At 24.2% G+C, this 24,190-nt stretch overlaps 1 protein-coding gene across 1 annotated transcript; it reads right to left on the reverse strand.

Annotated features, from left to right (window-relative positions):
- Positions 1-381: 381 nt before the first annotated feature.
- Positions 382-23,930, reverse strand: LOC134833352 (uncharacterized). The gene is made up of 17 exons (XM_063847653.1): positions 23,859-23,930; positions 17,236-17,908; positions 17,035-17,179; positions 16,186-16,316; positions 14,823-15,064; positions 13,679-13,814; positions 13,440-13,624; positions 13,211-13,382; positions 13,018-13,140; positions 12,885-12,923; positions 10,683-10,751; positions 6,334-6,339; positions 5,436-5,516; positions 2,789-2,884; positions 1,921-2,112; positions 922-1,014; positions 382-856 (listed from the first exon to the last, which is right to left on the reverse strand). Exons 2-17 carry the CDS (start codon positions 17,896-17,898, stop codon positions 728-730), a joined length of 2,502 nt encoding a protein of 833 aa, XP_063703723.1. The 5' UTR covers positions 17,899-17,908; positions 23,859-23,930; the 3' UTR covers positions 382-727.
- Between the last annotated feature and the right edge of the window lie 260 nt (positions 23,931-24,190).

Below are 24,190 nucleotides of genomic sequence, written 5' to 3' on the forward strand. Positions count from 1 at the left end.
TAAAAGTATATCTTAGCAGTTCATTTTCAGTGTGAAAGCTACATAATATTTTTTTTATATATAATTTTAATTATTTTTTTTTTAAATTTTATAAACCTAATTGAACATATTTTTTTATTAAAAATTATTTTTTTAAATATTTGATGATAATTTTTGTTCCTGAACGAACTTTAACCCCAAACTGTTATCATCTCGATTGTTTTATAGTTCATATACTTAATAATTTGTAACACAAATAATTTTCGGAGATTCGGCAGTGTTATGGCTCTTTGATTTATTTTGACGTTCTACGAGTAGTAATGAAAATTAACGACGTAATATCAAAGTAGAGTCGAACATAAAAATTTATGGACAGTTGTAAAAAGAGATCTAGATGGCGTATTGAGGAATAGGTGAAATGGTGCAGAAACAGTTATTCATCTTTCGGCAGAATGTAGTCAGTATTGAGTCCGGGGAGACCGCGTTTTGTACTCGCTTTGGGAATTTCCGCTGCAGTTGTTGTCGTCAGCGGCGGCTCAATGTGTAGCAAATGGTCTCGAGGATAATCTCGGTGCTGACTGTGAGAACGTTGTTGATAGTGTGGATGACGTGGATGTTGTAAATGTACTTCGTGATGCTGATGTTGTTGGTATTGGTGTGCTGTCGAAAACTTATCCGCGGTAAGGTCGATCCCTCGTTGATGCGTTCTTCGTGGTCCGGGATCGCTAGCCGGCAGGGAAAGCAAATGTTATGCCTCCAAAAAGACGAGTGCTGTTGGCTTTGGTTCTAAATTTGATTTCTTCGCTTCCACAACTAAAAAGGTAATGTCGTGTCTATCACGTCGGGCAAAACATTCCGCTATTAGTCGAGCAACGTCCTAAAAGGAAAATTAAAATTTTATTTATTTAAAAGTTTTTTTTTGTTTAATTGTTGAAAGCGAACCTGATGATGCATTCCTTCAACTTTATTTCCATCAACTTCCAATATTAATTGACCTACTTCCAAGCCTCCAGCATCGAATGCGGCTCCATGTTCCTGTTGAATGATAAAAAAAAGTTTTTTTTTACTATTATAGACAAAATATTAAGAGGGTTGAGATACAGAATTAATAAAAAAATTTTAAAAGTTTTTTAAAAAATTATTTTAATTTTTTTTATTAAGATTTTAAGAATTAAAATTTGAAACAAATTTTATTCTTCAAATTGTTTTATGCTTGTATTTTTAAAAAATAGTTCAGAAAATTTTTAAAAAAATTATAGAAAAAAATCCTATATTGTTTGATTTTTGTTATATATTTAACAAAATAAATGAAATTTAAAGTTATTTGAAAATAAGTAGAAAAGCAAGCTTTTTTCTTTTAAAAAATTCTAAAAAAAAAATTATTCCATTCTCCTAATTTTCCAATTGAAAAATTATAATTTAAGAAATTTTAAAAAATAATCAATAAAATTTTTTTTAACTTCTTGATACTCAAATTTCGATTAAAATTTCGTGTCATTTTTAATTTATTTTGTTTTAATTTAAAAAATTAAATTAATTAATTAATTAATAAAATTAATTCAAAATTAATATAATATTAATTCAAAATTTATTTTTAATTTTTTTTTAAATAAATTTAATTTATTTTGTGAATTTCAAACTTTTATTAGTTTTTTGAAAAATTCTTATTATTTAATTTTTTTAATTATATATATTTTTTTTTTTTGAAAATTTAATATAAAGAAGCTCTTTAAAATATTTATTTTTTTTTTATTAATGTTAAATTGTCTTAAAATTTATCTTTTGAGCCCTCAAACACTCCATTCCTGTTCCCATTCATCCACTCTTTTCAAAAATAATTCAATTACGTTATCCAACCGACAAAACTAAGGGCAAGCAACATAAATGTCGAGTAGATGTAGATGGAGAGAGAGAGAGGAAACCATTATAAATCACACTTACATGAATATTAATAATCCTAGGTAATGGGTGTTTTGTATTTGCACCTCCTTCAATTGCGATACCTAAAATAGGTTTACTTTTCCTAACAGTAATACGTAAATTTCCATTGTGATCAGGTACAATATGTGCTGCTTGATCTATATTTGGATCCGTTCCCATTCCATTTTGCTCCATCGGAAGTCTTTGCATGGACTAAAAAAAATAAAAAGTAACAAAAATTAAATTATTTTTTCAATCTTTAATTTTCTTGAAGTTTTCCTATAAAAAAAAAATGTTTTTTTTTTAATTTTTAGAGAAAAATAAAAATTAAGAAAAATTTTGAAGTATTTATCCTGAAATAATATCCATGCTGTGTGTAAGAAATTGTTATTGTTTGAAAAAAGTGTATTTTCAATTTGTGTGATTTTTAAAGCTAAATATTTTAAATTTTGCAAATCTACTAAATCTATAAAAGCAATTTACAATAATTTAATAAAAAAATATTATTTTTTTTTAAATATTTACATAAATTTTTTAAATAATTATTTTTTAAGAAAATACTAAAAATCTATTATACAAAAAAAATTTAAAAGTGATTTTTTATTTAGTGAAATTTTCCCTAAATTCCTTTCCATCGAGACTTTTATTTTTGAGCCGTAAAAAAATTAAAAAACCGAAACCAAGCAAAGAACAATAACTTTGCAAACCATAACCAGACATTCGTCCTATTTTTGAGAACTCTAAAAGTCAACAGTTTTTTTTTTTCCATCAAAAAACATTTAAAAAAAATAATTTTAAGTAAAATAACAGGAAAGAACAGTAACAAATGTCTTTTTTTGTATCGATCGTAGTTTTTTATGTATTTTACGAAAATTTCCCGACAATTTACCTGATGTCGTCTGACACCTATTGCCTTATGATCCACAATAAATGCGCCAGTGTCTTCTTTTAAATCAAAACTTCTTGACAATTTTGTTGCTAATTCCTAAATAAATTTGAGTTGGGTAGAGATTTATTTTTGTTTCTTTTTTGAAAAATTAAGAAAAAAAATGAAACTAAAGGAAAACCAGTGTAATGTTTTTCATATAAAAAACGAACAAAAACTTGTTTGACATAAATTTCCATAAACTTTTTTTTTTTTTTGTAAAATAATAATAAAGCTCATTAACGAAAACATGTAAACTTCACAGTTGTTAAAAGCAAGAAATAAGAGTGTTCACAATTAATATCAGTATTTCGTGTCTTTGTGTATGTTTGCTGATAGTAAGTAGAAATTATGTTGAAACTGCGAGTGAAATGTGTGAAAATAATAGAAGATGTTGTTTTTCCTTTTTTAATTTCGAAAATAATAAACATGACTATGTGTGTATGATTTCACCCCTGACCATTTATATCAGATTTAGACACATTTATCGGCTAAAACAAACTAAAAATGCTGGCGAGAAAACATATGAAATGCAATGATTTATATGAGACGATTGCAGAAATAAGCCGAGAAAGCGAAAGTAAGTAATAATGATCTTTATCGCTCAAATTCAAACCGCTTTTCTGTATAAATAATATATATATTTTCTAAGTATGGCTTGGTTAGTGTTAGATATATGCAGTATAAAGTTGAAACAGGTTTTGCTTTACTTTAGATTTCTTTGATACTTGATGATTATATTTATTTTCTATTTGTTTAGTTAGGCAGATGCAATAAAGAAAAATATTTTTTAATATTTTTATAAAAAAAAATATTTTATATAAAAAATAATTAAATATTATTATTTTTTATATATATTTTTTTAAAAATAATAAATAAATTTAATTAATTTTATAATTATTAATTTTTTTTTTGATTTTAAATTTTATAAATTAATTTTTATTTATTTATCAAAAAAAATATTTTTTTTTTATTAAATGTAATATTGTTTTAGAAAAATTGTTGAATTTTATTATTTTTTTTTATAATAATAAATATATATTTTTTATTCATTATTAATTAATTTAATTTAATCAATTTTATAATTTAAAAAAAAATAACTTTTATTTTATGAATCAATTCTTATTTATTTTTTATTAAAAAATATTTAAATTTGTTTTATATAATTTTAATATATTTTTCTTAAATATTTTAATCCATATTTTTTTGTGAAAAAAAAAATATAAAATTTTTTTATTGAAAATTATTTTTTTTATAATTAAATAATTTAATTTTTTTTAAATTAATTTATTTTTAACTTTTTATATATTTTAATTAATTTTTTTTTTTAAATTTTTGATTTTTAAAAAATAAAAATATTTTTCTTATATTGCTTCAGCCTAACATTACAAATGTTGCAAAAAAATAATATTTGTTTACATTTTGTACAAAAATCATGATTTTTATTTAGTTATGAAATGTCAACGCCTTTAGTAGCGTGATTGGCATCAATTATTGTAATTTTCATCATCATTATGAAGAAAGTTATTACAAAAAAAGTCAACGATCTTGATATTATTAATTATTATATCAGAAAAGATGTGCAATGTTGTTGACGATCAACTTTCACTATCACGAAGAATTATCTTTGTTCAATAAATAAAGGTGTGATTTTTATCCTACATCGCAAATAAATGCTTTCTAATATTGTTATTTATTTTTTTTTTGTCTTTTGTGCCTTTTGTTTGTTCTACATTTTGAAAAAAATAAAAAAAAATTGTGCCATACATATTGGATGAACAAAAAGTTATCAGTGCGCAAAATAATTAGTACAAAATTCAAATTTAGCGTGCTAGAATGTCTCTTTTTATGTCACATATTTTTTTGTGGGTGAACAGGACAATTTTTAAACTTATCATCAGACGACTTTTGCCTCGTTAATGCATAATAAAAAAAAAATAAATTAAATAAAAAGCTAAAAAATTAAAGAAATTTTATTAATTAATTAAATTTACAACAGAAAATAAATAAAAAAAAAATAAAAAAAGGCGCAAGGATAATTTAATATTTCGAATTTAATGCAAAAAAAAATATTTTTAATCAAAATATTGTTGACCTTGATAAAAATTACTTTTTTTATAATTTACAACTAAATTATTTATTTATTAAAATATTGAAAAATTACAAAAAATTAACTACTGACTTTTCAAAATTGCCTACCTACTTAATATATTTTTTTAAAAATATTAAAATTTAGGATGTCAAAAGAAAAAGTGAATGCAATATAAAATATCTTACAATTTGGGAAAATCATGCAAATCTAAAAGAAAAATCTAATGGTCTCGATGTAAATTTATTTTTAATATTTTTCAATCATGAAATTATTTAAAAAGCAGGGAAATATTTTTTTTTCGTTTCAAATAGGGACAATTTTTAGTATTTTATGTTCCCGGAGCAAGGTGTTTAAAAAATTAAATAAAAAAAAAATAATTTACAGAAAAAGCATTCAATATACAATTAATTAATTAAAAATAAGATTTAATTAAAAATTAAAAAAATAATTAAAATTAATAAAAAAAAAATTTAAAATAAAATTAATTGGAAATTAGAATTAAAAAAGAGATGCACTTACGAGAGGTCGGCCCCAGTACCAAGATTTGACTCGTTGCGTTAAACCACCTATCTGTGAACGAATGCCGTCTAAGTAGCTTCCCTGTAATATAATGTTAGACAAAAACAAATACGCACACAAAATCTAATGATTATATGGTTTCTACTATTTTTTTTTTTTTGGTTTTATATATTTAATTATTTATATATAAATTATGGGTATATAGCAATAAATACATATAAATATATAGGAATAGAGTAGAGTATATGTATATAGACAAAAATGTTAAAACTTGTATAATTTCTCTAATAATTTTCAATTTTTGTGTATAAAAAATGTTCTAAGACACTACAACCTTCTATGAAAATGTTTTTTCTTGTCCTTTTGAAAACTAGCTAATCTAAAAAATTAATTAATCAAAAAATCGAGCAATAATTTTCATTCCTACTATAATATATTATTATTATACAAATTTAATGTCTTATAAATTTTTCATTATTTTTTCTCGAAAATATTTTTTTTTTTTTAATATTGTACACATTTTCGTGTTTAAATTATTTTTTTTAATGAAAACTCAGAAATAAAATAATTATTTTTATATCATTATTATTATAATTTTTATTACAGTTACATAAGACGGTTGCGTTTGATATTTCAAATGAATATGAATATGATGAAAAAAATATAAAATAATGTAATTAAAACAATTTTCATGTATATATAATTGATTTTGGTTAAATTATGTAACAAAATTGCTTATGTTTCCAAAACATAATGTTATACAAAAAAATGTATTTTTTTTTCTTTTTTGTATCAGTATTTTCTTGGTCTTGTAGTTTGTGATGTGTAAATAATATATAATGTATATATTAACTTAATAGGAAGAAAAGTTGTAATTCGGTTAATCTATGTATATTACCTGATCCTTTATTGATGTTGTAGCATGAAAAAATAAACATATATAAGGGCAAATTTTCTTAAGGGAGATAACTCGTAAATGGCAAACGCATTAAATGAACCATAAAATTGTAATACTTTTTTTTATAACTCCAAAATTAGTCATGTAGCATGTAAATAATATGATTACTGCACAACGTTCAAAGAAAAATTGAAAAAGATCAATAAATCGATTTGCCGCACATGCAACGTTCCTTAATCAGAAAATTTTTGTGAATAAAATTAATTTATCCACTCACACGAAAGTGCTTTAATAATAATTGGAACTCATTATTACTAATACAAATGTACTTTCATCTATTTTTTTTTATTGTCTTACATGTAAAAGTTCATATTTTTAAGATGTTTTAAAGTACTTTCTACGTGTACGACGGAGTGACGGTAAACCATCAATATGATTATTATTTTTATTATTATCATGTGTACATTTATTTTGCACGCGGTCTTTGTTTCGTTTCGTACATGCGAGTGAGTTTTGTGGTAGTAGTGGTGTTTACTGCCAGCAAAGAGTTACTGTAACAGTACACAATAAAAAAGTTTTTGATCTCGAAATATGAATGAATTTAATGCTCGTATGCACTTAACAAAACACTTCAGTCTTTCGTTAAACGTCTCTTTGGTAAAACGTTACTTTTATAAACAATAAAAAAAAATAAATTTACAAACATGAATTTTATTTTATGTTTGAAATAAAATATTATTTAAATGATAAACAGTTGAAACAGTAAAATATAAGTTATAAAAAAATAATATATAATAATAAAAAGTAAACAAAAAATAGTACAAAGTGAGTTTAAAATAATAAAAAAAAATATTTTTATTACAATAATAATTAATATTTAATTAAATTAAAAAATATAATATATTTAAATTAAAAAAAAATAAACTTAAAATAATAAATTAAATATTATAATATTGTATAATATATATTTTATTTAAATATTAAAAAATTAACAAAAAATAAGAAAATAAATTATTAAATATATATTATTTAATAAAAGTAACATTATTATTATATTATTAATAACTGCGAAAAAAAATGTTAGAACATATATGAATAAATTATGATGTTTTTGTACAAATACTTTCCAAATAAACAACAAGACAACGAATATTTTGAGGTCACTACACGATTATCGTTATATTCTTTGCCAATAAGCCACATTAATAAGCTTATACTATATATTGTATGTTGCATTAACTCAATATATATGTTGTTACCATCGAAATATAAAATAATATTTTGCGCTTCAAGTGCCTTCTTTATTAAAAATATCCGTGTTTCCATCGATTTATTTGTTTTTCAATTATATATATTGCGTAATTACCGAGAAATGCATTTCTAACGTCTTAAGAAATCCATTTCTTTGTTCGGAAATTGAAAAAAAAATAAATTAAATTTTTAATAAAATTATTTAATTACCGTGTCGTATGAAAGAGTTGATATTTTGAGCAGAGTGGTTGTAGTAATGCGAGAATAAAATATTAAAGACACACAGAAGAAAGGTACTTATTATAATATTGCTTGCCCCCAATCGAGGTTAAAAAGAAACTAAAGTGAAAATGTTGAAAATAATATACAAAAACATGACCAATTGTAGCAATATGCCTATGACCGACAAAGTTCTACTACATGAGCATACTGAATTATACATTTATATTTTGTTGTATTATGTTTCTTATACCAATATAACTACAAACAACGGAGAGACAGTTACCTATATAGATAGAATATGAAAATAAACATAATGAAAATGAAATTACGTGTGCATGTTGTACTCGTAATAAAATATATCCAATATGTGCTTTGTGCTATTATTAGTAATAATATTTGATGCCCTACAAAAGCCTTTGATGGACATTCGACGCCTTTTTTCTTGTTTCAACAAAAAATTATAAATTTTTTTCTTTTTTTCGTCAAAAAACGAGCAACGTTTTCCTTTAAAAACATTTTTTTGTATAATTTTAAAGTAATGTAGACATAAAAATTATCCGCTGATTAAGTGTAAAATTATTCAGTGTCACGAAAATGCAGTTTGTCAAAGTCCTACTTGATTACGGAGGATTACATGCGATGGCATGACCTAAAATTAAAACGTGAAAAGAGACAAATTATTAAAGTTTGATGGAAATGAAATGTTTTTCAGGTTTACCGAATACGCAATCTTGTGAATCAAGAAGGCGTATCATAAAAAAATTGTTTTATTCCGCATTTTTGTTTAATTTTTCGTCTGCAGTGATGGATCTTAAGTGTTTTCAATTAAAATAATTTTTTTTTAATTTTTTTCAAATTTTATTTAAATTTAAAATAATTCATAAATTTCAATTTTTTAGTAAAATTTGTTTTAAAATTATTTATTTTTTTAAATTATTAAATTTTAATTTAATTTTCAAAAAATAATAATATTTAATTTTTATATGTTATTTAATAATTTTTTATATATATATATATTAAATTTTAAAATAATAAATTCTAATTTATGTGATATAAATTTAATAAATTAAAAATCTTTGACTCATCATTTTTAACTTTGACGCATTATGAAATTTTTTTTGATTAAAAATCAAATTTGAAAATTTTAGAAAAAATAAAAAAATAAAAAAAATAAATACATAAATAAATTATTAAAAAAAAAATATTTATAAAAAATTAAGATTAATTTTTAAATAATTTTTTTGAAAAAAAAAAAATTAATTAATGAATTAATAATAAAAAAATTAAATTTTAAAATATAAAGGAAAAATATTGAAATTTATGAAAATTATAAAAATAAATATATTTAAAGAAAAAATGAAAACTATAAAATGTAATGTATAAATGTTAAAATTTTACAAAAAAAAAAATTATATTAAATTTTTATATTTGTTCAAAAAAATATGAAAAAATTAAAATTTAATTTAAAAAAATAACTTTAAAAATTAAAAAAATTAAATTTCGATGGTTTTTCATATTTTTATAATTTTTTTCATAAAACTTTCCAACTTTTTCAAAAATTTTCAAAGCCCATCACTGCTCGACTGTCTTTTTGTCCATGATTATGCTGTTACATAGATCGTATCTTCCTATAATGACAACTCGTTAAGACTCGGTAGTTGTTCATAAAACACATAATATATAATAATAGGTTTGTGCTAAATATAATAATGCTCCGAAAGAAACCTACAAACCCACAAAATGTGTCGTAATAATGAATGTCATGTACACATGCTTTAATAAACCGTCGTAATTCGAGTAAACAAAGTTTTAGATATTGTTTCAAAGATTTCGGTAGCACGTACTTTTACTTTTTTATGCTTTTTCGACTGCAAAGACACAATGACACAATTGTTATTATTTTTGAAAAAATAAAATTTTATAGGGGAGGAAGTTGAATTAGCGAGTTTGTTTCCTTCCGCATTACTCTCGGTTGTTTTTTACGAGATGTTTGTGCAACGAGCTTTAATTACCATAAAAATTAAGTGTCTAGTTTCGCAAGAAAGTGAAAAGACTTGCATCACATGCAATTACCGCTATTATAATTAAACTTGTGGGATCTTTTTCTTTTCTTGAAAATTTTGCATGTTTGATAATAATTTTTATTATCATGAATAACGTTTTTTGACACGAATTGTTCTGTTCGTAAAATTCTCATGGGACAATTAAAGTTATTTTTTTCATGAAAACTTTAGAATTTTAATATAAAGTTGGGAAAACTCAGTCGTCTTGAGCAACAACAATCGACTTAACATAAATTTATTCACGGTTTCTAGCCGAAACGAATAATAACGGTTACTTGAGCTCTTTTAACAACAAAAACGACTCTTTCTTGCACAACAGCATGCGTTCGCACAAAAGAATCGGAAATGCTTCAATGACTTTGATTGCAACGATTGTCGTCGGTTGACTGAGTGTTTAGCGAAAAGCATAATTATTCGCTTAACCTTTGCTATTTCTAACATTTTTCTTATTTTTTGTTGATTTTTCTCATTTTTTTATTTTTTTTCAGGAAAATGGAGTCTTATCTCGTAGATGTGAACAAACTCCGCATCCCCCGACCAAAGTTTGCCTCGACGAGTACGCAACAAGGCAGCAGATGTCGACCACGAGAGCCCCCAAGAGACTACAATCTCGATGATGAGTACAATGGCGTCGCCACGGACCGCAAATTGCAAACGGAAACAGAAATGTTGAGACAATCGATTAGAGAAAAGTTATAAAAATGTTGAATTTTTAATTTTTTTTTGTAAATTTTGTTATTTTTTATGGTTCATTCGTGCCGAAAATGTTAAAAAATTAAACTTTTGGAGGTGAAATAAAAAAAAGTTACTTACCGAGTCGTATTCTGATCTAGATAATTGCGTTTCGCTGCCTCTCCTTGGTCTACCGTCGTTCAGATAAACCTGTTGATTTTAATAATTTAATAAATTTTTTTAATAATTTTTAATTATTTTGCGTTTTTTAGGAGAATTTTAGGGAAATTTTTGCACAAATAGCGAAAAGTTGAAGAAGAAATGTTTCTTGTATTTTTTTCTTTTAAATAATTAAAGCACCAAAGTCTTTTTTCGTAAAATTTTATAAAAAATCGAATGCCAATCAGTATTTTTTTTTTCAAAGATTGTTCGTAGCTTAAAAGAACAGGAGAAAATTGTGTTTTTTTGTGTAAGTGTTCGTGTGTTTTTAATTAAAAAATTGTTTCAATAAGAAAAAAAAAATAAAAGTGCAAATTAAAAGATTTATATCATAAAAATACGGAAAATAAATAAAATCACCTTCGTTAATTTTCTATCAGTACTTGACATCGGTATATTTGGCGTTGCCGAACGATTTGGCGGCACTTTTAATATATGCGGTACTTCAGTCGGCAAATTACTGTGAGAGGCATATAATGGTCTCGCTGAGGGATGATGATGTAAAATTGGTCCAGCAGATACTGGACGATATGGTAGAGGAGCTGGAGGTCTACTTTTTTTATTGATTCGTTATTTTTTGGCGTTAATTTGATTTTTTTTTTGTATTTTTTTTATGAAAAAAAAATAAATGTAAGTTAATGAAAAATTCTTCTATATAAAAAAACTAATCAAAAAATGTCTGTCGTTTAACTAATCAAACTAAAAAAAAAATTAAAATCAATATATACCGATTTCTAATGTCAGGCACAGTCAATCCTAATCCTGAATCTTCTGAGGGACTTTTACCAGTAGTTGCTTCAATTATCTCCAAATCTGTATCAGACACCTGCAATTATTTCCATTTATCGTTTAAAAATCAAAATTTCTTTTTTTATGAAGGTTTTTTTTAATTAAATTAATTTTTGAAGAAAAATCAACCTTCATTAATTTTTTTTTATTTTTTTTCCTAAAAACGACACATGTGAAATTACTTTTGTTCATGTTTTTAATTATTTCTGTTCTAACAATAAAAGTTTAATTTGTTGAAAAGAGTATTTACAAGAAAAAACTTTATTTTTCTCATTATTTAATAGAAAAAGTAATTAATTACTATGAAAAAATTCAATCAAGCGTCGGGATATAGATTGTGCATTTATTTTAGAAAACTTTTTTTTTTGTAAAAAATGAGATTTTTTTCTTTTTATAGATTTTGTGCCTCTTTTTTTTACTTACAGTGCGTGAAAAGCTATTTTTTTGAGTGCTTTCATTTTTTTTTTGCAAGGAATTGTGTTTATTTGAGGTAATTATTTAATTAAAAAATAAAATAAAATTAGTATAGTAGCTAAGAAGTGCAAAAAAAAATTTTTTTTCAGGATGTAATTTTTTTTCTTAAAATCCGTGATAGCTCACTCGAGTAAAATTTCAATTAATTAAGAATTAAAGCGGAAGAGAATTAATTAAGAGAGAGATTTTAAGGGAAAACTACATTTCTACATGCATTTTATCATAAGAAAATTTAAAAACTTTTTTTTTTTCATTTTTTTAACTACCTAAAAAAATTGTCGGCAAAAAACAAAAAAGTCCGTTTAAAAAAAATAAAAGTCTGTGTTGTCAGAAACCATCATTTTACTGACAGAAACAGTGTTGAAGCTGCAAAAAATGTACCTATTTTGTATCGTGCCAAGCGAAAAGATGTCAAGTGCTGATATTTTTTATATTTTTTGTTCAAAAGGGAAATATTTTTTTTTTATTATTTACAAAAATAATTTTATTTTTTGGGATTTTGATCTAATCTATTAACATTTTTGATGACTTGAGGAAGGAATTTTGGCATTCGATGGAGGAAAAACGTGTTTCAAACTAATTAAGTGCTTTTTTTTTAGATTTTGCAAAGCAAGGAATTTTTTTTCACTCATTTTTTGCTTTATTTTTTAATTTAATATTTTTTTTTAAAATAAAGCATGCGAAATTTTTGAAGAAATTTATTAAGTGAAGTGCAAAAAAGTACTAAAATTCTATAAATTTCGGTTTTTAAAGGAAAAAAAGTGAATAAATTGAGAAAGGATCAAGCTGAATATTAAAATTTGTGTGTTTTTTGGCGTTTTGTTAAATTTTGTGTATGAAAAATTACAAAAAGTCACTTACCGGAATGTCATGAGGATGAGATAAATGATCTCCTTTTCTCTATTTTTGTTATAAATACAAATTTCAGAGTTAGTAAAAGTTGTTTCCTGCATGTTTTTAAAAAGTTTTCGAGGAAATGACGAAAAAAACTTACTCTATGCCTATCAAGGGGATCTACATAAATATCACCGCCTCGACCCCTTCGATAAACGAGTTCATCATATCTCGTTCGGTCTTCAGGAAAAATGAGTTCTCTTATTTCAGTTACTAATGTATGCTGCAAATGTCGCGTACAAACATGAAAAATTATCATTATTCATGGGAAAAAGTTTTTTTTGTGTCGTTACCTTTTCTGGCGTATCTAACATTTCTAATAATACAGATACAAAGGCCTCTATGTTCATTCCTCTAGCACCGTATTCAGCAATATAATATGAAAGGTTGGCAAAGTGTTGCCGAGGTAATAATGACCGTGCTTTTTCTTCGACCATTGCCGAGACAGGACATTTCCTGCGTGTTCTGAAAGTTGTAATAAAAGTAAATGACGCAAAAAAAATTTATTTGATTTTTACTTACCGAGCACCTGTTGGACTGTACGCATCCCATGGCTCCGGTTCAATTGTTGTACACGAATGAGGTACTTTGCCAATGTCACGAACTAGCAGAGTCATCCGTTTGTGGAATTTAAATTGACTCACGGCTTCGTCGTGCGTTACATCCAAAAATGATTGACCATTCACTTCGAGTATTTGATCGCCGATCTGAGGGGAAAAGTTCGTGTTGACACAAGAAATTTACGAGAAATAATGAATTACCGTTAAACCAGCTCTGTCAGCTACGCTATCCTTATCTACGCCAGTCACGAAAATACCCAAGCCATATTCGGCGCCTCCGCGTATCATTAACCCTAATGATTGACCAGGTTCTATTAATAAGTCTACACGTCTCACTCTGAAAAATATTTTAATAAATAATTAATTTTTCTATTTTAAGGTTGCTTTAATTTTTTTTTTCAAAATTTAAAAAAAAAATGAAAAATAAAAAATTTTTCGTATGAATTTTTTTGATGAAATATGGCAAATGTAAGACAAAAAAAAAATTAAAATTTTCCGCAAAATGATTTTTTTTGCTTTACTCTTATAAATTTTTAATTATAAACAATTTAATTTAAAAATGAAAAAAATCTTATAAAAATTAAAAATAAAAAAAATTAATTAATAAAATTATTGGATAAATTCATTAAAATTTTTTAATTTTTAATTTTAATTTTTTTTTTTTTTTTTTTTTAATTTTTTAATGAATTTATTAATGTTTAAAATCTATATTAAATTATTTTTCGAATATTAATTTAATTAGATATTTTTTAAAATTTCTTTTTTATTTTAATTTAAATAAAATTATCAATTATTTATTAAATAAATTTTATTGAAAAAAATGATCAGAAAAAATTGAATTAAAATAAATTACATAATATAATATTATTTAAAATTAAAAAAAAAAATAATTTATAAAATAATTTAATTTTTTCATATTAAAATTATAATGAATTCGTTAAAATATTTTTTTTTTATTTTTATTATTTTTTCACAAATAATAAAATTGTGTATTATTTTTTATATTTTTTAATTATTATTATTTTAAAATGTGTGAAAAATTATTTAATTTTTATTTATTTTAAAGAATTTAATTAAAATAATTAAAAAATAATTATTAATTTAAAAAAAAATAAAATAATTTAATTAAAATTAAAATAAAAATAAAAATAATTAAACAATTTAAAATAATTTGATTGAATTTTTAAAAATTCAAATAGAATTAGTTGACGAATTTGTGTAAATTATAAATTTTTAAATAATTTTAATAATTTCAGAACCATAAAAATTTCGAAATTTTTTTATTGAATTTTTTTTTTTTAAATTTCATTTCAAGTTATCAAAAAAGGATATGAAAAAAGCTCACCTATCTCGTCTATCGGGCCTTCGGCCTCCATATTCATAAGGCGGTGATGCTGGACGACCATGACGATCCATCCATGAACATGTTTGTCGATTAGGTGGGGGTAGATATGTTGAATCGATTGGTGCTGCACGCGGCGGCGGTCCAAATCCGTGCAATTGCCCGGTTGAGTTGAACATACTTGAGGATGGCGCTCGCACAGTCATACTGATTTCCCGCGACGATTTCAATATCTGCACACATCTCTGTTAATTCGGGAGGAAAAAAGTGGCAATAGAGAGAAATCTAAAGGAAGGACTTAGCGCTAAATGTGAGAAAAGTTGTGTATGCGGGAGCAAGAAACTCTAAAATAATAAGAAGGAACACAAAAACAAAACCAACAAAATATTACACAGAGGAAGACATAAAACTGAACAAACTTCCTGCAACGAACAACTTTTATCAAAATTTACCCGAAAATTTACGACTTTTACATGTAAATTTGGTAATTTCTTCTTCGATTTATTTTGTTTGAAACATTTTTAATTAGAAATCCCTTTTTCGAGTGGATTTGGTCAAGTAAACGATGGAATTACGCCAAAAATTCCGTTTCTTACACAATTTGATTGCTTTTCACGACAAAAGGTAAAAACTCTTCTTTCAACGAGTCGGAATCCGTTACACGTATAAACAAAGTAATTACATTTTTGGCACAACCCATTCCCCATTTTCTCTTCTATTATTCATACTTGACTATTGAAAGCAATACAATTTACATTTTAATTTGTTTGCAGTGGAAAATTGAATTAAATTTTGCTCCGACAATGTTCAAATGATAATTTTGGTGCCGCAAATGTTTGATTTTTGTTGTTTCTTTTGTTTCGTTGGCAAAAACTTAATTGAAACTGTTGAGGTGTTGTCATCCAAGCAATAAAATACATTGGGACAGCTATTAAAAATGGGCAACAAGCAACGGAGGAGCATCTATTGCCAAATTTTTCTTTTTTTTTCTCTAAAAATTTACTTCAGACACAAAAAATAGTAAAATATAGTTTGATCTTTTGCTTTTTTATGGGAGACATCTGTTTCGAAATTAACTCAACAAACACGAGAGGAACAGTTGGTATCTTTCAAATTGCTTCGTGACTCGTAAAGTTTGTAAATAAGGTCAAAAACTCAGAGAATGGATAGAAAAGTGCATTTTTTGAGGAAAAATTCAAACGAAAAACCAACAAAAAGTGCGATCAAACTATACCTACACTGTACGTTTGAAATCTTTTTAAAGGATCCCGCGTCTATAAGAAAATTATTGAAAATTTCACGTGAAATTTACTACCGAAGACGAAGTTGACGTAAAAAAAATACAAGAAAATTAAGAATAAATTACCTTTAAGGCCTCCTCGTGTGTTAATTTAGTAAATGGTGTTCCATTAACTTCTAATATCGTATCTCCGGGTCTTAATCCAGCACGTTCGGCAACGGAGCCTTCTTCAATTCGTGAGATGTAAACTCCGTGACCTGAAAAAAATATAAAAATATTTTTTATTGATTAGATTCGAAAATTCATAATTTTTTTTTTTAATTTTAAAGTTAAAAAAATAAAATAATAATAAAATTATTATCAAAAAAAAAATTAAATTATAAAATTAATTGATAATAAGGCCAAATTTTTGTTTGAAATTGAAAAAAAAGTTAAGCAGAAAATTTCGTGAAAAAAAAATAACTTTTCTTTTTTATTTTTTTTTTGTTTTAAATAAAATAAATAAAAATAATAATTAATAATAAAATAATTAATTATTAATTAAAAATTAAAAATCATCAAAATAAATTTAAATATTAATTAAAACTTAATTTTTGTAAAAATTAAAGAATAAAATTTTAAATTAAAAATTTAAAAAAAATAATAATTTTAAAAATAAATATTTTTAAGCTGAAGCATGTTTTTCTAATTCAAAAATTAATTAAAATGTGAAAAATATTTAAAATTAAAATTTTTAATTGAAATTAAATAATTTTAATTTAATATGAACAACTTGAAAAAAATTAAATAATTTCGAGTATCAACATTTAAAAAATTTTCTTTTGAAAATTAATTAAAATATTATAAAAATAATTTTTCAAACAAAACGTTTTATAATTTTTTGAAAATTTAATTAAAATTAATTTTTTAAAAATTTAAAATTATAAAATAATTTTTAATTTTGATTCAAATCAACTTAAAATGAAAGAATTTTACCTTTATTTGAATCTTTGCCGCCCTTCACACAAATTCCAAACCCATGACTTCCATCTGGTTGCTGATCGCGTGACATCGTAACTGTTCGTGTCGCTAACTGAGATGGATGAACGGAAGATGGAATGCTTCTATCACGATGATATAACTAAAAAAAAGCGAAATTTTAGCAAAAATCGAGGCAACAAGTGACAAAATGCTTACTTGATGTGTCGTCGATGGCGGACTACTCGCAGGACTTCGTCTTCCGCGATCGCGTGTGCCATTGCTGCTATGATAATTTGTAGGAACTGATTGTGATGAGGTTGTCGTATTAAACATGCGGAGAATTTGTTCCGGCGAAATGGGTCGTTTTTTCGCGTTGTTGTTGTTGCTTGCGGAATGTCGTGCGGAATTTGTGACGCCGCCCGACGCACTCAAGCTCGATGGCTCCAAGTAACTCGATCTGCTGGGCAGCGAACTGCCTTTGGTTGGCGCACTTCCCGCTGTGTTATAATAATAGGGCGGCGAAAATGGGCGATCTCTTTCTCTCTCGACAATTGTGTATGACGTGCCGGGCGGCGAATAGTAGAGTCCCGTTCTTCCGCGCAGCGAACTTGTGCTGTTGGCGACGCGAGCACTCCCGTACGGCCCGATCACGTCTTCCGCCTCGAAGCTGTTCGAGCGTATGCGACTCGTACTCGCTGTACTGCTGGGTTGATAGATTGCGGAGGGCGGCGGATATGCACCGCTGCTTCCGCCAACTATGCCGCCGCGCGACGATGAACTCCATCTTGATGGCCCAAGCTCGCTTAGTTCTGCGTAATCGTTGCCTGTGCCCATTGCCAGGGGGGTTTCGCCACCACTGGAGGCGCCCCCTAAGCGCATTTCCTAACACCTGAAACGAAATCTCAATTAGAATCTCGCCTTTTCTTGAAAAAATTTTAGCAAATAAAATTTTAAAAAATTTTGACTTCAAAAAAATAGAAAAATTTTCATCTTTATCAGAATCTTTGAAGAGTTTAATATTATTTTAAATTTAATTATTTTATATTTTTGACTTTTTGATAAAAATATATTTTTTTTTTATTTTCTGAATCATTTTTTCAAAAAAAAAAAAAAAAAAAAAATTATAATTTTATATTTTTAAAAATTTTTTAAATTTTTTAAATTTTTTTATCATTAAATTTTTTAAATTTATAAAAAATAATATTTATTTAATTTTTTAATTAATTTTTTTAAATAATTTTAAATAATTAATTATTTATAATAAAAATAATTATTTTTATTTTAATTTTATTTTTTTATATTTTTAAAAAATATTTAAAATTTTCTTTGATCTTTTGGATAATTTTCAAAGAAAAAAAAATGTTAAAAATTTTTTTATAAAGTTTCAATTTATTTATATTTTAATTTTTAGCATTATTTTTATAATTTTTTAATTATTTAAATATTACAAAAATAATTATTTTATTTTTTTTAAATTATTTTTTAAAATTATTTTTCAATATAAAACTTATAATAAATATCTTTTAGATAATTTTTTATATAGGAAAAAATTCTATATATTTTTTTTTTAATTTTAAATATTAAATTTTTAACTTTTTGTATCAAAATTAGCCAAAATCAGCTTTAAAAATATTTTTCATTAAATTTTAATAAATATTTTTTTTTATGAAAATCGTAAAATTTTCATTTTTACCAAAAATTAGGGGGGATGTAATATACTTTCTCCTTATGAAAAAATAAAACACGTCTTTTAACCTTGATTTTGTTCCCTCTTTAAGTAGCATTTTCTTCTATTCCGCCTTTCGCACACACTCACTGACAAGAGATACTTGGAAATACGCAGTCTCTTGATGAATATTTGACTTTCGTACTTAACATCTTTTGTGTGAACGACAACCCTACCACTTATACAGCTTATAACGACATGAAAAAAAAACTTTTTCCATTTAAGAAGCTTCTGTTTTACGACCTAATTCTTGCGGCATGTCACAAACACACACGACGAAGTACGGAAAATGTTGTGGCGTCATTGTTTGTAATTTAATGAATGAAAAAGACTTACGATTCACTTGACTTCGCGTCGTCGTTGAACGAGGATGCAAAACATTAAATATCATTTTGTTTGCCAAGTAATCTCATGTGAACATCCCCATTTATAACTCTCGCACACACAAACAAGCACAAAATCGGCTTTTAACGCAAATTGTAACATTTGTCGACTGATTCGGAAGAAAGATTGAACGAGAATTATTTAGACAGGATAATAAAACAGACAATTTAACATCAATTTTGGCTATTATCGTGATTATATGCAAGGCGCATATTGTTTTATTGACACTACATTGTGGTTTCTTCGTCATTTTTGTTGCTTTTTTTTCTGTCGTCGTTGCCACGATAAAAACTGCTGCAGTCCTTTTAATTTTTAATGAACATATAAAACGATTTTGTGCGACATAAATATCAAACATTTTCTATAACACTTTATAAATAAACTAAAATTTATATTGTGCTGCTCCATATAACGTCATCGTCGTCGTGGCTCAAATGCAGTTATCGCCATCCTCGTTTTTTTCTCTCTACGATTTTTTATTTCTTTCCATAAAATGGCTCACAACACAAAAATTGCTGGTAGTAAAAATAGATACTTTTACATGAGCACCGAGTGAACAGCAACCGCTTTTTCCGTCATAAAATTAGAAAAACATACATGGCACGACTTGCCGTGCAGCGGTATGGACGAAAAAAGGTGAACTTTGCACACAACAACAAAACACGGTTTCTGCAATCACTCTACATTCAGTATTTTCCATAAATAAATAATGATGCAGTAGAATATGGCAAATAGGCACACGGGTAAGCATTTCGAGCATGCATTCAGGGAATACCTATTTGATATTTTTTTTTTTTTTTTGAAAATATTATTATTTTAAGTAACGGTTTCAGAATTCAACTTTTTTTTGCACATTTTAATGAAAATTTATTTTTTGTTCGTGATGATGTCTGTCTTGAACTTTTTAAATATTTATTTTAAAATTTTAAAAGCAAAGAAAAATCTTTTAATTATTATAAAATATTTTAGAATCTTAAAACTTAAATCACAAAATATTAATAAAAAAAATTATTTATTTTACAAAATATATTCTTTATATAATTTATTATGTTATAATATTTTTTTTTATTTGTTAGGTATAGATTTTTTTTATAATTTAAAAAAATATTATAAACAGTTATTTTTAGTAAATATAAATTTTTACAAATTTTTATTTTATTATTTTTTTTTCTATTTAATTATTTTAAGAATTTTAATTTTTAAAATTCTAGAAGAAAATATGTATATTTTGTAAAATAATTAAAAATATTATTTTTTAAATACTATTTATTTTCTATTATATTTTTAATAGCATTTTTATTAATTAATTTTTTAATTAATTAAATTTAATTATTTGAAACATTTTCAATTATTTGAAATAAATTTAAAAAAAAAAAAAAATAAATAAATAAAATTAATAAATTAAAAAACATTCAAATAAATAACTTAAAAAATATATAATAATATTATATATAATATAAACAAAAAAATAATATTTTTTTTAATATATATTTTTTGTTTTTTGAATAGAATGTTAATATTATTATTAATTGTTCTAGTTTTCAATAAATTAATTGAATTTTTTAACTTAAATTAAAATTAAATTTAAAAAAAGACAAAAATTATCAATAATTATTATTCTTATATTATATTATATTATATTGTACTTAAAAAAAAATTAAAAAATTTAGTAAAATATATTTTTCTGATAATTCTTCTGAAAATTATATTCTGATAATTTCTAAAAAAATTTGAAAAAAAAATTAAACAATTTTCTAAAAATTAATACTGGCTTTAATTTAAAATAACTTTTGATTTATATTTCTGAACCAAAGTAACAATAATAATATAATAACATTAAAAATATCATAAATTCTAAGAATTCTATCGTAAGAATTATTCTAAAATGCAAAAAAGCAACAAAATACGATCAAATTGTTTGTTGCACGGCAACTGATTTATTTTGTTTGTTACTTGTAGGCGGAATGACGCCCCATTTAAACGTTTTTTACTGTAATTTAGCACGCGGCTTTTTCCTTCTTTCAACATAAAATGAAATAAGTAATATATTAAACTTGCATTAGACTGTTATTATCTAAATTAAAACATTTATACTTTGGTCGGTGCGAATTACAGGTCTTCTGTTTGTGTTTATTTGTGAAAACTTTGCATTATTTTGCTTTTATTCACCTGCCGTCTCCATTTAAAAATTTCTGAGAATCAGAATAAAGCTTTTTTAGTATTTTATTTCTAACAAAAGAATTTTTTACTATTATTTAAAGACTTTTAATCCACTTTCAGGTAAAATTTCCATTCGCCATTGTTTGAAAGAAAGAGACATGCGGAAATTTTGTGGATAGAAAGGATTTACAAACAATTTATTTGAATAATGGAACGACTTATTCCGATGAATTTGTCGTAAATCTCATTAAAACCTCACATTTTCAACGGAGAATAATAGAAAATTGTCCTTTTCGACCAATTGTCACACGGAATAATTCGTCGCCGCCGTGATTTCCTCATTTGCACAAATTGTGAATGTTTCTGACAGTCAGTTGTTCCCTTTGTTTACACACAAAAATTATTGTTCACTCGGAGTGCCTTGCGAACAACAAACAAGTTGCTTGTCATTCCGGAGTATTCAAATTATTTTGATGGAAGTTAGCTTTTGTGACACGGAAAATTTATGATCGAACAAAAATTGGAGCTGGATACATTTGCGCCGCACGAGAGCCCATTCAGTTATTTATGATATTGAATCAGACATCATCATCAGGCACGTTGCCAAAAACAGAAAAAGAGAGCAGAGCAACTCGGATGCCAAAAAAAAAGAAAAAAAAAAGAAAATAGTATTTACTATAAATGTATGACGCATTTCTGTGTAAATGTGGCTAACATTTGCATGCACACAAAAAACAGAGTGGAAAATTATTTAGCTTGTTTACCACTCATCATCATCGTATTATTGTTCTTATTATTTTTCTTTGCAGCAGGCTTGCAAAAAAAACAAATCGAAAAATATATTGTCATTGTAATAAAACAATGAAAAACAAGACTTTTGTACAATTGTCACCAACATCGCACTTTTCCATAAGACGGAGAAAAAGTTGAATTTTGTTTTTTATGTTCTTTTTTTTGCTGCACTATCGAGGAAAAGTACTTTTTTGTCTTGCAGCTTGTTGATACGCATTAAATTAGGTTGATACAAAAATTTTAGAAAAATATATTAAAAAATTAGAATAAAAATTTTACGTTAAATATTTAATATTTTTATTAATAATTTATTTAATTGCATTATTATTAATATTTTTTTCTTAAAAATTAGAAAAAAAAAATTAAATAAAAAATAATATGTATTTTAATTCAATTAAATAATTATTTAAAAAATTAAAAATTAGGTATGTATAATGAAAATTTTACAATGAATATTTTTATTAATTAATTTTTTATTTGATTTTATTTTTTAAAAAGATAAGTTAAAAAATAATAAAAAAAATAATTAAAATTTTTTGTTGATTTTGTCATTTTATAAAAATTATAATAAAATAGTATTAAAATTAATCGATTATGAAAATTATACCAAAAAATTTTTATGTAAATTCTTATAAAAATTTTAATTTATAAGTTATTTTTTATATATTTTAATTTAATTAAAATTAAATAAATTAAATTAATTAATTAATTTATGAAAATTAATAAAATAATTATTTAATTAAAATTTAAATTTATAAAATAAAAATTGGTTTATTATTTATAAAAAAAATAAAGTTATTTAAATTTGAAAATTTTCTATATAATATAATTAAATTAAATAATGAAATCAAAATTAAAAATTTTAATAAAAATTAATTAAAAATTATTAAATTAATTATAATTGATTAAAAATTAAGGTTTCAAAATAAAGTTTCAAAATTTATGATGAAAATTTGTTAAAAATAATTATTTCAAACTGATTTTTATGGAATTCTTAAACATATTTTTGTTTTTTGTGAAAAATTATTAAAAAATTTAATAAAAGTTAAACATTTGGATTAAAAATTAAAATATATGATTTTTGAATTCATTTCAATAGAAGTTTTAAATTTTAGTTTAAATATGTATAAAAATAAATATTTTTAAAATATTTATAATTTGTATATTTTTTAAAAAAATCAAAAAATATTTAATTTTTTTATTCAGCCTAATTAAATATTTTGTTTTCAACAATTTTCTCAATAACAATAAATTTCAATGACTCCTAATATTATTATTTTTTTTTTTTGCTATTTTTTTAACTTGTTGTTCCCAAGTGTTGATTTTTCGAGATGCCACATTAAACAAAGTGCTCAAATTAAATTTGCATCATTAAAGTTAAGCCCAATAAATAGATTTTTATGCAAACCCATTACGATTTGTAAACATATTTTCTAGTTCTCATTTCTGGCACGCTACATTTTTGCGAGAAATAGCATGCAAGTAGACAAAAGACATTTATCCTACAAGCATAACACAAACAAACACAATTTTATATATCCGCTTGCCAGCTGTTGCTACATTATTCCCTCTGTACAAAAATATTAGCAATTTAATGTTTTGCAAAAAAAAATTTTTTTTTGTTCGTACTTTTATGTAAATATATTTTAGAAAATTAGACTTCGTGATCGCCAATTGATTGAATTGAATTTTGTCACATTTTTATTTTTTTTTTTTGTTGAATTTTTAATCGAATTAAAATGTTTTTATTTATTATTAATTAAAATTTAATTCTCACCTTTTCTGTTAACGTTATCCAAAATTTAAACAATCATTTTTAGTGAAATTTAAATCCATTATCGCACATATTCTATAGTATCACTTATTGATGTTTTACTGTATTTTTTATTAGTATTAATTTGTGACAACGATGTCAACGGTAATTTTAACAGGGAAGCAGCAGATGTAACCTTTGTCACAATTAACGATGATGGCAACACTGAGCTTTTAAAATTAGAACACATATTTACATTTATTCATTGATAACAATATATTTTTTCTCTTTTTTTTAATAATAATTACTAATTTTCATTTTTATTTATTTATTTATTTTTTTTAATTGCTTTTTAT

Source organism: Culicoides brevitarsis, chromosome 1 (assembly GCF_036172545.1).
Source record: "Culicoides brevitarsis isolate CSIRO-B50_1 chromosome 1, AGI_CSIRO_Cbre_v1, whole genome shotgun sequence".
In the NCBI taxonomy this organism is placed as follows: Eukaryota; Metazoa; Arthropoda; class Insecta; order Diptera; family Ceratopogonidae; genus Culicoides; species Culicoides brevitarsis.